At 41.4% G+C, this 15063-nt stretch overlaps 1 protein-coding gene across 5 annotated transcripts in view; it reads left to right on the top strand.

Moving 5' to 3' along the window:
- HTR2C (5-hydroxytryptamine receptor 2C) overlaps positions 1–15063 on the top strand; it is a 96798-nt gene that overhangs the window by 46543 nt on the left and 35192 nt on the right. For all 5 annotated transcript variants that reach the window (XR_004841683.1, XM_035892171.1, XM_035892168.1 and 2 more), the window contains one exon: positions 4561–5203. Coding sequence is in view for 4 of the 5 variants with exons in the window: in XM_035892171.1 (XP_035748064.1) it covers positions 4819–5203 (385 nt within the window). In the remaining variant the exon portion in view is untranslated. The remainder of the gene's footprint in view (positions 1–4560; positions 5204–15063) is intronic.

Genomic DNA, 15063 nt, shown 5'->3' with positions numbered 1-15063 from the left:
TTTTAGTAAGAGTAATGGTGGTAAACACTCCCAAAGGCATGTGAACCCCCCCAGTACAGACTTATGAACCATCGTATCTTTTGTTTCCCTGCTACTAACCTTCTGGATCATCTGAAAACTTCAGCACACCAAACTCTTGCTATAAATAATTCATGTGTTCTTGATGGAGAGAAACAAAACTGGTTTTGTAGTTTCAGTTTATTCTAAACTGGACTTAAAGACTGAAGGAAAAAGTGCCCAAAGAACTCATTACTTTCCTCTATGAAAAAGCAAGAGTGGCAAAGACAAGAACTTGGCTTTGCTGAATGCTTAAATGATAATTTTAAGGACTATCGGTAGTAGATTGAACTGGAATTGATGATTGACCACAAAATTCAGTATGTGTGCTTTGAAGTTAGCTATTGGAAAAAGATCTGTGGTAGGCACAGGTTTTAATTTAAAATTATGGAGATATTTCTTAAATATATGCAGAATTCATGAATAAAATGTGAATTATTTTTCTGGTACAGTGATGTGCTTAGAAGACTGTAGCTGAAGGAATTAGTCATAAAGTTTTACCTTGTGGAGACTAAGGGATGCAGTGAAAAAGCTAGCTGATGACTTCAAGTCAGAATATAAAGTATTAACAAAGTAATAGGGCAGTTAATTCTGAAGGTGGGGCCCAATCCTGAGCATTGCTATTGTCAAATTCCCACATATAATTTTTCAAAATGAATATGCAAAATGCTCCCTCTGTTGATTGTTAATGCAGTTGAGATAGCTGTGTTGTGTGTTTATGTGATGTGGTGGGGTTTTTGTGGTGGCTTTTTTTTTTACCATTATAGTCTTGGAAAAAGCTTATACCACCTTTGAAAACCCTCATTATCCTGATGTCCTCTCCAAGGTATTCCTGCCACTAGAGAACCTGATGCTATTCTGGGATGAATAACAATGATTATCCAGGCAGTGAAAACTGAAAATAAAACAATAAATAAAGGCAATGTAGAAAAAAGGGGGTCAATGAGACTTGATAAGGACTCTCTAGCACAGGGTTTTTCACAGAAATGTGGTAGGATGGAGCCAGAAGCATTGGCTTAGACCCAAGAGTCACCTCTCTTCCATGTAATTTTTTTTTTCCTTTCTGTTTATGCCAAGGTAAGAGGTGAAGGTCTGTCGCTGTTTATGCCAGACCTGATGATGGCTGAATTTAGGCAACACGAAAAGAAGTGGTGTTGCTATTCTGGTCTGAGAGATTAGTTCTTCCTTCCTCCGTTTCCCAGGTGTGGGGCCTGGTTGCCCTCAGGGGTGGCTGCCAATGGCAGCAAGAACAAGGGCTGCCAACTTCTTTCTGGCCATCATCAGGGACAAGGTGACATACCATTCGATGGTCTTTTGGTCCATCTAAACCAGGAATTCGGGGGTGATAGGATAAGGCAGAGCTCCTGCCAGTGTCATTGCTTTTTTTTCTACACATCTCCCCTATGTATGTACCCAGTTATTTTGAGTATTGGATTTCCATAAGTGCACCTGGAAAACACTTTTTTAGGTGTCTCTGTGATTTCCTTTTCTTTTCCTAGTTCTGTATAGGCACAAAAATAGTAATGGTTCTCTTCATGAGTCACTTCAAGTACTAGACAGGTGAATGGGCCAAGTTTGAAAAGAAATCATAATTCTTTCTAATAGCAAAGATGGGATTTGGAGTCTGAGATTCGTTTTTACCATTATAGCCCTAATTAAAAAAATTTCATTTCTCAGTGTCATAGCATAATTTTACTCTTGCATGTAGAACATGTACATTTTTAACTAGTGACAGTAGTGTGGGGGGAGGATTACTGAGAAATCTGTTAGACTTTGGAAAATGTAATTTTCTTGCTGAGAAGTTATTGCGTACCAGACTTGAGAATTCACTTTGTGTAGAAAGCATTTTGCTCAAAGTCTGTCTCTGTGTGTTTGAAAACTGCTCGTTTAGCACAAGCAAATGAATTTTGAAGTCTCCCTTTCTTAGACCTTTCTGACAAAACCGATTTTTATCCAGAAGATAATTCAAAGCAAATTGTATTTGAAAATCATGATTTTGGAACCCTGTGCTTTGCTGTACATTAGTAGCCAAATAACGTACATTTTATTTTTAATAATAAAACTGATGAATAAGCAAGTGATAACTCTACCTACTGATTTTCTAACTCCATGCTCTGCTACAACATCATTCATGGAAGAAAATGCTATTGCAAATACATCTGTGAAATGCAAGAGAATGACCCTACTGACCATTTCAGAATTCAGTCCTCAGCAGTTATAAAATTAGACACTTTTAATTCAGAAATCCTATTTTGCGGTTAGGTTGTTTTTTGTTGGTTGTTTTATTTTTTCATGAGGCATCTCCCTGCCCATGTTCCTTCAGCCACTCCAACTGGCATGTGCCAGGAATGTCATGCTCATTCATCTCTATGGCAAGAGTGGTGGTAACATCACCTTCTCCAAAACCTCCAAGAGCTCAGACCTGGGAAGAAGTAAGACTGAGGGGGTGTCCTGCTGCCTGACCACATCCTCATGTTTGGGCATGAACTTTCTGCTCATCCTGCTAAAGTAATATTTTGGCATCACCAGGAGTGCCCAAGAGTCATGGAGCCGAAGAGAGAATTTCTGGAGACCCAGAAATTCCCACTGGCTTTTATGGGGGTGTCCTGCACAGCAAAGCTCAAGTGCCACAAAGCTGCCTAGTGTCTCCTTCACTGTGGAAAGGTGGTTTGGAAAAGTGTTTAATTTTGTTCACAGCTTTAAAGTAAAAGCTGTGTTTTGGAAAAAAAAAAAAAAAAATACTCTGAAGTATTTTGAAGCTTTCTGGAGACTTTTTTTTAGACCAGCTAAGTTGGAAAAATAAATGGTCCAGTGACTACTTGCTAATTCATCTGCATGTGCAGCTGCAAAATTATTTTCTGTGCACATAGTGCAAAACTTCTTCCTAAATATGAGGTTTAGAGACCCTTTGGGAGTAATTAACTATAATGCAGAAGCAAATCTGGGTTCATTGTACGCACTGCTCATTTAAGAAATGTTTTTGTGCACAAAGCCCATTAGTAAGTTTCCAAAACCTCCATGAATGTTAAACATTTTATTATAGGACTCTGAGCACTGCTTATTTTACATAAAATGTAATGTAATTCCATGAATTACATTTAGCTTTTGATCCCTGGATAGCAAATTGCTGTGTCACATGTGTGCCACAGTGTATTCAAGGGCTAAAATCTGGCTTTTCTGTAGTTATTTATTTAACAGTGATAGAACAGCGGTTTTCTTGTGGACTACACAAAAAGTTGAGGATATGCTCAACGTAAACTGCAAGCTATTGATTTTATTCTACCTAGTGGTCATCTCGCATACAGTGTGGGGTTGGCTTTTTTGTTGTTCTACTAACTGCTTTCCTTCTGTGCTTTTGGTCCTATGCGGTACGTGGTTGTTAGGATCCTGACTCTGATGCAATGGAAATGGAAAGCAAATCTGATGTTCTCTTCAGTTGTACAGGATTGGTGGTCAATATGATTGAGTTCCTGAGGATGTGATTTAGCAAGGATTGGGAACACGTGCCCCAAGCATCAGTGGGTGGAGGCATGTGCCTGAAGTTAAGAGAATGTTTAATTTGCTGAATTAGGTCAATGCATGAGGCTAATGGACTCTTTCAGAGGCAGAATATGATGCTTTCTGGCCTGTAGTACCGGAGCAGTCAGGGGACATATTCTGACTTGCCCTCACTGTTAAGTCATTTGTGAAGAAGCATAAATCATGTCAGATACTCTGAGGAAATCTGTCCTGCTAGCTATGTGTGTGATGAAGGTGCTGATACTGGCAGCAGGTCCTGGGCAGCAGGCTGGTAGGACTGGGCTTACTGGTGATCAGCACAGAACCACAGCGGCACAAAAACGGATGAAGAAGAGCAGAAATAACTGCCTGGCTTTTATGAAAGTTTGTCCTTTCTCTCAACTCTGTTATCTGTTTGCTTGGAGAGATTGACAGTGTAGCAATCATATAATGTTACTTAATATATATTGTGTTTGTTCACCACTTAATTCCCAATAAAAAACCCAAACTATAGTCTTCACTATTATAGGAGAGTTAATCATTAACATCTGAGGGTTTTTGCAACACCTGTGCTTTATCTCAGAATATACAAAATATATCCAAACACTTCCATAAAGTGGTGGTTTATGCTGTGCTTTGGCTGTGCTATCTGGATTGGTTGGAATTCTGTGCAATTACTATTTTACACAGCAGCAGAGTATCTGTGAAGTGGCTATCAACTGAAACATATTTTGCTCTTCAGACTTGCTTCTGCAGGTTTCACAAAACATTTAATTAGTGATAATCAGCTTTTAACCAGCCAGAGCACACTGATGTGATTCTCTCCCTCTCTCCCCCATCATTGTAGGCATAGTCTGTACCCATAAGATAAATTACTTGCAGTCTGGAGAACATCCTAGCCAGCAGGAAGGGAGAGAATAAGGATGTCGTTTGCATTGGGATAAAGAAGGTGTTGTGTATACTGTGATTCCAGTGAAGAATATACTTTTTCCTTTTTTTTTTCAGAATGGTGGACCTGGAAACCAGCTGGAGAATGCAAAGTCTCCTTTCCCTCAAGGTTGCTGACCAGGGGTCATCTTCCACCACAGTCAAGGAAAGTAGAAGAGCTCCACGCTAAGTTCTGCAAGGTTTGTTTCACTATGGAAGATCAAATGATTTTCTGGCTCAGGTTTTGTGAAGTTCGGCATCTGCCTTGGACCTGCAATTTGGAAAAGGGATCATCTCTGAGGCACGGTTAAAAGACAGAAAAACCAGTCCCAGACGATGAGCACTTTAAGTAGCACTGGAATATTACTCAGCTTAACGACAGTGTCTGTCACACTGGATTTTAGTTTGCATGGTGGTCTGATGGCTTGGTCCTTAAGCACCAATTTGACTCTGAATCAGAGTTTGCCTACATCTGATCCTCTTAATGCCTCTGAGAAGGGTGAAGTCTCTCGGATGTCTGTGAGGGAGAAGAACTGGCCAGCTCTCCTGATCTTGGTTGTCATCCTGCTGACCATTGGGGGGAACATATTGGTAATTATGGCTGTGTCCTTGGAGAAGAAGTTGCAGAATGCCACAAACTTCTTCCTGATGTCCTTAGCAGTGGCAGACATGCTGGTGGGTATCCTGGTCATGCCCGTGTCACTCATTACAGTCCTCTACGGTAAGTGGCTTCCCTCCTTGTTTGACTATATGCTTTAGCAGGGAATCCCTTGAGGCTGCAGCAATTGGCTTTACCCAATTTTTCATGCATTGGTAGCTTGGGGAGTATCATTGTGGACTTGGCCACAATGTGGGTCTGTGCTGAGGTTCACCCTCTGCTGGGTGAGGACAGTGCTCTGCTGGGAGCAGAGCTTGTTTCCATGCTGCTGGGAATGACTCGTGAATGGTGTCAGCATTGGATTTTTTTTTTTATTGCCAAGGCCACCCAGAGAAACTACAGCAGTGAGTCGGCTTTTTACCTTTTGGTTGGACTGCCCCACGGTTAGCTAGGACACAAGAGCTTAGGGAATAGCTGAGGAGTGTGTTTGTGCTTGACCCAGCTCTAAGCCAGATCAGAATCAGCCCTCAAGCTCCCACTGATAGCAGTGGGATTTGAGCAGTAATGTGGTTAAGAAGGAAGGTTTGTACTAGTAGACTTGGCATTCAAATAAAAGCCTTCACTCTTGGCATTTATACCTGAGCTTGCCTTGTGCCTTTCAGGGGGTCATTTTGCTTTTCTGTGCCTCAGTTTATCTATCTCTAACCTGAGAAACTCCCCTCTGGTTTAAAAGACACTCTGAGATGTCTGGGTGTAAGCATTTATTGCTCCCCAACCATGTTAGGGTTGGTGTGTTTGTGCTGAAGTGGGACATTGCTCCTGCACTCAAGTGCAGAACCACTGTTACAACTTTAAGGGCTAAAATATCAAACATATCCAATTTTCTCATCTGTCCGAAACTCTGAATCCTATTTTTTTTCAGTGTGATGCTAGGACTCTCCATCCCTGGATGTTACAAAGGGGTGTTGCACTCGCACTCACCTCTGTATCTCAGTCATCATGTTTGTATACTCATATATCAGTGTGTGTCTGTGTGTGTGCGTGTGTTTAATAGGTAGCAATCATTTTTGAAGTCTGTTTTCAGATTTTCTTTGAAAACTATTTTAATATTGATATTTCTTGGAAACAAATAATGCTGTTTACTTACAGATTTGATTAGAAATCGGTTAACTGTCCTATAAAGTAAAATGTAGGGATATTTATACGACTTCTTCCCTTGCCTAAATTATTAAGTCAGACAGAGATTCATTTCTAAAACACATTGATCAAGCGTACATAATTCCAAAGCTTTTATAACTTGTCTCCAGTGAGCTAAATCAATATCTGATTTAGGTACAGACCTAGCTGTTCAGATCTTATGCATAATGCTTTTTATTTTGGGCTGTCAGAATAGTTCCATCTCTAAATCTTCTGTGTATTACAACATGTGTATTTCATTTTTAGCATTTTACTCCAGTTCCCTGGAGCTTGAAAGGGAGCATATAAATACTGAAGGATTTGATTGACCTGCACTTGCATAAATTTTGGGTTACCCAGTGGCTCTAAAAAGGTGAATTTATGGAAGGTGATCTTCCTACATACATACTTTCCGAGTCTTTAGAAACTAATGGAAATGGATTTTCTGTTCTGCCTGGAAAATGATTACTTAAGGTCGTTTAAAGGTGTAAACCATGCTGCATATTTAGAATCAAGTAAATATCATTGATCTGAAGAGGAATTGTAATTATTCCGTTCTTCTATCAGAATACCAGTATTGGTTGTTGATGGCCCGAACACTTCTCCACAGGCAAACGGCACTAAATAGATAACTTTTTTTTTTTTTTTTCCTTTGGCAAAAGTTATAACTTCAGAAAAGGCATGAAAAATTTGTGGAAATACTGTGAGAAATGAGAACAGCTGCTGTTTATTTTAGGGGAGCCAGGAGGCGACCAGAACCGTACTGGGTGCTGGCACTGCTCCCTTGGGAGCAAAGGCCTTTGGCCTTTGAGAGGAGGAGGAGAAGCTCCATGTGGGGAAAATGGAGCCACAGAGGAACTTGTGGACCGCTGTGAAATCACTTTTCTATATTATTTAAGCTACTGATTGTGGAAGTAAGCAGCCAGGGCTGTGCTGCTCCAGCAGCAGGAGGAGAAGGCTGCCAGAAAGTAGAGAAAGTAAATCTGCTCTCCCAAGTGACTATTTGCTAAATTATCCTGAAAATAAACACTTGGTTTGATACCCAGAAGCTAAAGAGCATGGACTGACTGGGCCAAGGGAAAGACTGAGGTTTTGTCAAGGGTATTGCTCCTCTTTAAATCCACCATAACATGTGGATGCCCTTTTCTGGGCATCTAGAAATGTCATTTAGGGTATAAGACTAATAAGGCACGCCAACAACCTCAGCATTTGATGGTTCATATAAATAAAAAAAGCATGCAAGAGCACAGAGGAAAAGCAGGTTAAACCTGTCACTCATCACTACATACAATGTGGGCCAAATACAGCTGTGTCTTCCTTGGCTTCACATGTGCTGGAATTATCAAGCTTTTCCAGAGTCCTGCTCCTATTTCTGTCTTTGTCAGGGAAGGGGAGGCAGGTATCTTGTATATTATACTCCGCTTGGTGGACTGGTTTTTACAGCAGTGTGAGACAGCAGCTGGAAAGGCTCTTGGCAAAGCTGCAACACTAACAAATACTGTGGAATCAACAGCCTCCAGAGACCCATCACTTATTCTTGAGTCTGTTTTATCTGGTGTCATAAGTAGCATTTCCGCACCATAGCACACACTGGTGTTGAGGACAAAATCTGGCCTCTTGTATAACACGGGGTTTCTTGGCTTAGTTTCCTTTGAGCACTAGTTTTTGGACAAATGGTTCTTGCAGCAGCCTGCAAGCACTCTGGATGCCACAGTGGCCAGTGGGACAATGGACTTCATCTTGCTTTCTCAGATCTAGAGGTCAGGAAGTCCAAAATATACAAATGCTTTAGTAGGTTTATACGCTGTTTGACATGGTAGCACACAGCCAGTATCAGTGATTAAGGGGGAAAATAATCACACATCAGCAGGATTCCTCTGAGAGTAACTGCGGGTCATGGCCCTGACCGATCGGGGAGAGCGTTACTGCTTGGAGACGTAATTGTGAATGTTCAGTCATTTTTACTCTGAATATTTTACCCTGTGTGTTCTAGATAGCCAGCATACTACAACACTGGGCTGTTTCAAAAGCTGCCATATGCTGTATGGAGAAATGTATGCAGAACACTTCTCCCAGTTTTGTAGAAGTTCCTTTTAATTTATGTAGTCAGAAAGGAACATTAAAAAATACATATAATAAATAGAAGAGTGAGGAAGTTGCTTTTAAGTTTCCACATCAGCGCTCTCAGTCCAGTGATAAATTCCAGTTTGCAGAGTAGGTTCATTTCCTCACTTTTCAGCTAATGAGGTAGAGGAAGCAGATTTCGCTTCAAGCATAACCAGAAAATTGAATAGATACCCTCCAGGAAGACTTCTGGTTGTCAGTGGTTTTCTTTTCTTAATTAAAAGAAGGAAAAAATCAAGTTGTCAATTAATTCAAGAATCTTATTACAAAGGAAGGGATGGCAGGCTGCATCATGCTGGATTTTTCAGCAATTAGTCAGCACTCTGATATATTTATCAATTAGTCTTTCTTAAATGTCTTGGACGAATCCATGAGTTGCATTTGACAACTTAGAATATTTTTCCATGGCATACAGTTCCTAAAGAACTAAACAAATTAGTATGCTAACTAATAAGCATGTATTGGGGAGAGTAAATGAGAAATTAACACCATGTTTAATCGCAATGGAGAAACTTCTGATTAATTAAAAATATTGGTGTGATAGGGCATCAGGAATTCCGCATGTAATGGAGCTTCTGACAACACATGGAGATTGTCTCCTCACCTCGGAGCATTTTAGGGACAAGCAGGGGTGGGTTTGCATCATGTCTCGCGTTTATGGGCAAGAAAGAGAGGGCTGCTCTTTGTCTGCTGGGACTGGTGAAGGTGCGCAAGGGAACCTCATCAGCTGGCCTGAGTGGAAACTACAGAAGGCATGAAACTTGATTTGTTCTAATGAAACGGGTTCACAGGTGCTGACAAGTTGCCAGAGTGTGGCCAGCAAGGGGCCAGCACATGCATCTGCTGCTCCAGGCGCCCGGGCTTCTCTCTTCTCTTTGCATTTCAAAAAACACTGTAATGCTGGCAGCCTGGAGCAACATGCAGGAAGGCTGGTGCTAGATTCAGCATCCATTAGCCCCAACTCCTGGAGCAGCTTTACATCCAGGTTATTGTTGTTGTTGACAATTATCATCATTATTACGTGGTGACAGAAGCGTGCTGAGCACTTGTGGCAGACTTTGCTGTTTATTCCCCCCGCAGAGGGAAGGGGCGAGCAAAGAGCTGCCAGTCAAGCAGCCTGTTCTGCAGTCTCATTTCACCTGACCCTGTTTTGCCTTGCTAGGGTGGCACTTGCTATCAGCAGTGAACATCTTGCAGAGAGACTTGATCAGGGGAGACAAGGACAAGGTGTTGCTGAATGAGTTCCTGGGCACAGTCGATACCTGGAAGGACAGACGGAGGGTGCCTGGGGTGTCTGTAATGCCAATCTCCTCAGCGGTGCCAGGGCATGCTGCGTACCTTGATGATGCTGGGCATTTTCTGAAGTTGCAGCAAGGAGCAATATGCTCCTTCAACAGCTGGGGCCATCTGCTCTGTCTTTATTGGGTTTATTTTTTAATTTTTTTTAATTTAATTTTTTCCCCTGCTGATTTCTAATGACTCTCGAGGTACAGGTTAGTGTTACTGCTGCACACCCGCACCAGGCACCTGCTCCAAAATGCTGTGTGGGAAGAATACAGGGAGTTAAATACAGTTATTGTTTTGGCCCTTTATTCTCAAAAAAAGAAGAAAAAAATGAAATAAGTAGTAATGTTTCTTATACTGGAGTTTCCTTAACTCTTTTAGTGTATTCATGGTTGTGAGTTAAATGACTGCAGTTGTGTATATGTATAAGTGACTGTGTCAGTCCACCTGGATTAATTAACAGTTTTCCCCTTCTGACAAAATCCTGGCTTAGTTTTTAGCTGGTTACTACATAATTTAGTCATTGGCTTATGACTGACCTAGCGAACTGGGGAGATCGCCCTGCGTTATTTTAACATAACAGGTTTGCTTAAAATCCATCAGTGGTCTGGGAAAACAGTAACTCCCAAATCTGTGAACTGGCAGCAGACGCATTGTCCGTGGGCTGTGACCCATCGCTACCTGGGCATTGGCCTCCCTGTGCCAGGGCAGCACCGACCCGCTGGCTCGGGACTGCTGGATCTGCATTTGCAGACCTGGGGGAGGACCGAGGGGGTCCCTTTCTTCTCCCAGTTGATTTAACTGCCTGTGTTACTACCAGTAGTAACTGCTGCTCTGTGCTCTGCTAGCAATGGGGTCAGTTGGAATTTTATATGTTCTGGGATTTTTGGAGGCCTCCCAGCGTGGCTGATGGGCAGAGTGATGCCTGGAGCTAGGGCTGGCAGCAGAGAACAGAAACACCATATTGATAAAAGGAGTGAAAACAAGCACAGTATCACCAAGGCTTCATCCCCAGAGAGCACCAGCAGCATCTCCCGGCACAGTGGAAGCTCAAGGAACTCTTTTAACATGAATATTTATCAAGTTTAGCATTTGGGCCCTCTTAGGGCTACACAGATACTTACTAATTGCTTCTCTCAATACTGCACTGAGGCTTTAAATATTTATATGACTGATATTAAGTATTAACATGATTACTGTCAGGAGAAAGGTGAAATCTCACCCTGTTAAAATAATGCCCTTACAAATGTGCACTTCCAGTTCCTGCCTGTGTTTGCCTCTGATCAGTGAGCTGGGAAGGTGAGAAGGAGCAGAGGGAAGGCAAATTTTTTATGGCTTATAATTAGGATCCTTGTAGAGCAGCCGAAAGAGAGGAGAAAGAAAAGCCAGAGACTGGCATAAGAGCAGTGAAGACAAGGCAAATGCCTGCAGCAAAACCCAGGGGGTGAGGGTAAAAGCTGTGGGCTGCTAGCCCAGCACGGTGTAAGCCAATACCAGCTGAGCCTCCCAGAGCCTGATGGACATCCACCTCTGCCCTGAGCAAATTGTATTTTGGCAGCATTTCATGTGCATTTATATATTTATTTTGGGGGATGCAAATGGGCCTTAGTTCTCTGACCCCCGGAGGCAAATGCTGCTGTTGTCAATACACACCCTGATGCCTCGTGCAGGTGATGCTCAGCGTGGGATCTGCCCTGCCATGGGCAGAGGTGCTCTGAAGATGGTCCAGGAGCCATGGTGATGCTGCAGGTGTGGGAGGAGGTGCTGGTGAGATGCACTTCCCTTCAGAAGAGACAACAATGAAAGGAGAGTGGGAATTACAATCTCTGGAAAAAAACCCCAAACTATGTGGTAGGCTTAGGGTCCCTGTAACTACTAGCTGCAATGAAAATAAGAAAGGAAATGGCAAAATATAAATGGATGCTGTTACCTAAAATATAGACTAAGGTCTTAAGGAATGGAAAACCCTGGAGAATGAGTCTGAAGTACAACTGGCAAACCAAATCAGACTAGAGGTCCCACTAGATTAATACTTTTGTCTGTGACAGGGGCCTGAGCAAATCAATGAATTTTCCTGTGCCAGACTGTTACAGAAAAGCCTTCTCAAGGGAGACGTTCCCTCCTAGACTATATTGGCTGGTGTTTGACTTGTGCCCTGTATTATGAGAATTATGTCCCTTGTTCTCTGTCTGTCTCAAGATTTTGTTTAGCATTTTGTGATTTGATTTCAGAAATGGTCAGTCAATTTAAAATCCTGCCAAATCATGACCTTAGCTGCATCTTGACTACACCAAGTTTCAGTTGTCAGCTGCATTCTTTTCAGAAATTATTTTTCATGTATGTTAATTTTAAATGCATGACCTTTCTGTTTTTAATGAGTAACCACTACAGTTTATTCTTCTGCTAGAGTGTGAGTGAATGGAAACACCTAGGCTGCCTGCACTATCATTATGCCATAAATTCAGAGATGGGGTTTTCTTTTTTTTTCTGCTCTCCAATGACACCTTGTACCTGGGATGTGTGCAATGAAATTTATATCCAACAGCATGTAATAGTTTTTTATCTTTTGCCGTCAGTAAAATCCACTGGCTGCTATGCTATGTGCTCATCCAGCAGCATTTATTCTCTTTTGAAGTGCCCACAGCTTTCTTGTAACCTCAGCTAACCTAAATAATTCTGTGAAATCTAAAAACATGCTACCTCATTGTTCACCTTCTTCCCAGATTATTAAATAAATAGAAAACTTTAATTCAGATATTGAGTATTCTGCTACTGAATCTTATGCACATGAACAACTGCCTGTTTACCCAAAGTGAAAATGGGATTAAGGTGTGGCATATGTTGCTTCTGGGAAAGAAAGCTCTGCATGGTGTGCCCTGAACCCATGTAAAAACCTCTCTTTTGCTACCTGAGGTTTAAATTGTGCTTAGAGTGAGGGGAGGGGGGGGAATACTAAATAGCCCTTTGGATAGTCTCTGTATCCCCTTGAATATGGGACCCTGGTTGTACAATACTTTGAGGCAGCTAAACGTTGGATTTTCCAGAGTCCCTGAAAATATTGCACCACATGGTGACACTCTTCTTGATCGTGTTTGGAAATCTCATTAGGACCCTACGTAGCTTTAGCTGGCATTTGTGGAAAACTGATGGCTTCTGGTCAAATGAGAGTCAAAGACTGAAGAGCTGAAATCCGCACAAGAGCTCAGGACTGGAGAGGTGGAGATACCTGGCAAGAGGAGGGAATGATGCTACATGCCCTTTCTCAGCAGTGATTAAATTTGGTCACTTGTATTGGCATCAACCTCTTCCAGAACATTTTGAGTAGGAGCCTTTAGCTTTTAATTGTTATATTGAAAGCTGGCTTTGCTCCATACACATAAATTTCTTCTTAATTTCATTTCTGATCTCACCTGAGGTTATCCATACCTTGTCTTTGGCTTTTATTTTGTTTATTTTTCTGGTTAAATTTTTAATGTTGGACTTTGCACAATAAAGTCTGGAAGCCAGACTAGTGGGAAAAGTATCATCTGAGCAGTGCAAAGCACTTTGAAATAAAGACCATAGTGCTTCAGAATTGTCTTCTTGCTACTCCTAATAAGGCAAAATTTGTTTTAACAATTGCCACAGGAATTTAACTTATTCTAGCCTTTTGTTATTCTTTCTCATTATTTTGACATGTCTTTTTATTGATGTCTTGTCTGAAAATCTCCTCAAGGTTTTTGTATTCTTTTGTTATGAGAGATGAGAAATCAAATTTGATATTTGCACAATGGCACCCATATGATCTGGATACAGTCATTTGGACTTTTTTTTTTTTGGTCTAACTGATGAAATTCCACTTGTTCACCCAAGGGGCAGCCCCATCCCCAGGACTTCCTCAACAGGCAGGTTGTGTATGATTCTAGTGCAATATTCTCCACTGAGATAAATACTTTGTATGAAATTAGGATGAATGCCTTAGCTATCTTTGTGTCTCATTTTCTCAATTAATTTAATAGAAAATACTGCTGTGTGTTGCAGTCTTGTATTAGCTATGCACAATAAGAAATTGGTTTTTTAAAAAAAAAAGGCTTAGACCTTGGTGAAGGTGGATTGAGGCATTTGATTTTGTTGATTGTGGATTGAGGTATTTGATTTTGCATGACGTCTTGGAGGTCCAAAGAAAATTAAGAATATTGAGTGGACCAGGAATGAGGAGGAAGCACAACTGATGTCAAACCATGGATGCAGTTAAGTGACAAAAGGTGTTTATGTGGGCACAGCTATTCCCAATTGAAAGACACAAGGCTTAAACTTGTTTTTGTTTTCAGTGAAATAACATGTCACCAGGAACATCTGTACTGATTGCTCCTGTCGCCTGGGAACATTCATTTGACTGAAGTGGCTTCTTCATATGCTCCTTTCTAAGCCCCCTTGAAGTTTTAGTCCTTATCAGGTTGAGGAAGATCAAAAATGGGCAGACCATAAAACTGGAGAAGTGTTGTCTCCAGCTATTCCATGACGAGCTGCTGCTGTGCTTTGTAAAACAAGACACACAGGCAGCACTGATGGTGAGCTTCTGGTTAGGAAGGAGGCAGTGAAAAGTTTCCTGGTCGAACTTATATCTTGGCTTGCTTTCTGATGGGTTTCTCCTTTTGAGACAATGCATGGATTTTGATTTCAAGGCTTGCAAGCAAGGGAACAATCCATAAATAAATTGTATAAATTCAAGAAAGCAAGCCAAAGAAGTCTCTGCTACCTACAGAAAGACTGTTGTCAATTAGGATGTTTTTATTTTAATTACGTTTATGTTGGGTTGGATTTGACATCTGAACAATATCTCAACCTAAAGTTTGGTAGAGCAAGAAGTGCTATGACTCTGTAGCAGTTAGCTCCTCTGGATAGTAGTTTTGCATCACTTTGCTGCAGGATCTGTCTGTCTTCTAGTAGATTCAATTATAACAGTGTTCAGTGTTTGACCTGCCATCACTTCTTTGGGCAGATGGTAATGTCCTTTATCAGTAACTGAGCTGTCTTTTCTGTGTGTGCTGCAGCTGCACGGGCAGATTTAGAAAGCTTGTCACTTTTAATATAATAGGAACAAGCCCCATAAAAATTCAGATTTTAGTAAAACTTTGGCATGCATTGTAAATTCCTCCTAAAAAATTCCATGGGACTCACTGTAAATCTTATGTATGGAAGCTCTTCTCTCCCTCAGGACAAATCTGTCCCTTCCTTTGCAGGCCTCTATGTGGCAACAGCAGCTGGTAAATTTGCAGCTTTTTCATGGCAAGCAGGATGTGACAGCCAGGAATATATTTCAGAATATTGTGAGGGAGAGGAGCAGACAGGGTTTTCTGGTAGCACACCCAAGTATTGTCTGAATTGCATCCTTGGAGATCCTGTGTCCCACGAGAAAG

The sequence above is a fragment of the Egretta garzetta genome, unplaced genomic scaffold, assembly GCF_000687185.1.
Source record: "Egretta garzetta isolate BGI_Z169 unplaced genomic scaffold, ASM68718v1 scaffold404, whole genome shotgun sequence".
In the NCBI taxonomy this organism is placed as follows: domain Eukaryota; kingdom Metazoa; phylum Chordata; class Aves; order Pelecaniformes; family Ardeidae; genus Egretta; species Egretta garzetta.
The sequence above is the reverse complement of the archived record's forward strand: the minus strand, read 5'-3'. Positions and strand labels throughout refer to the sequence as shown.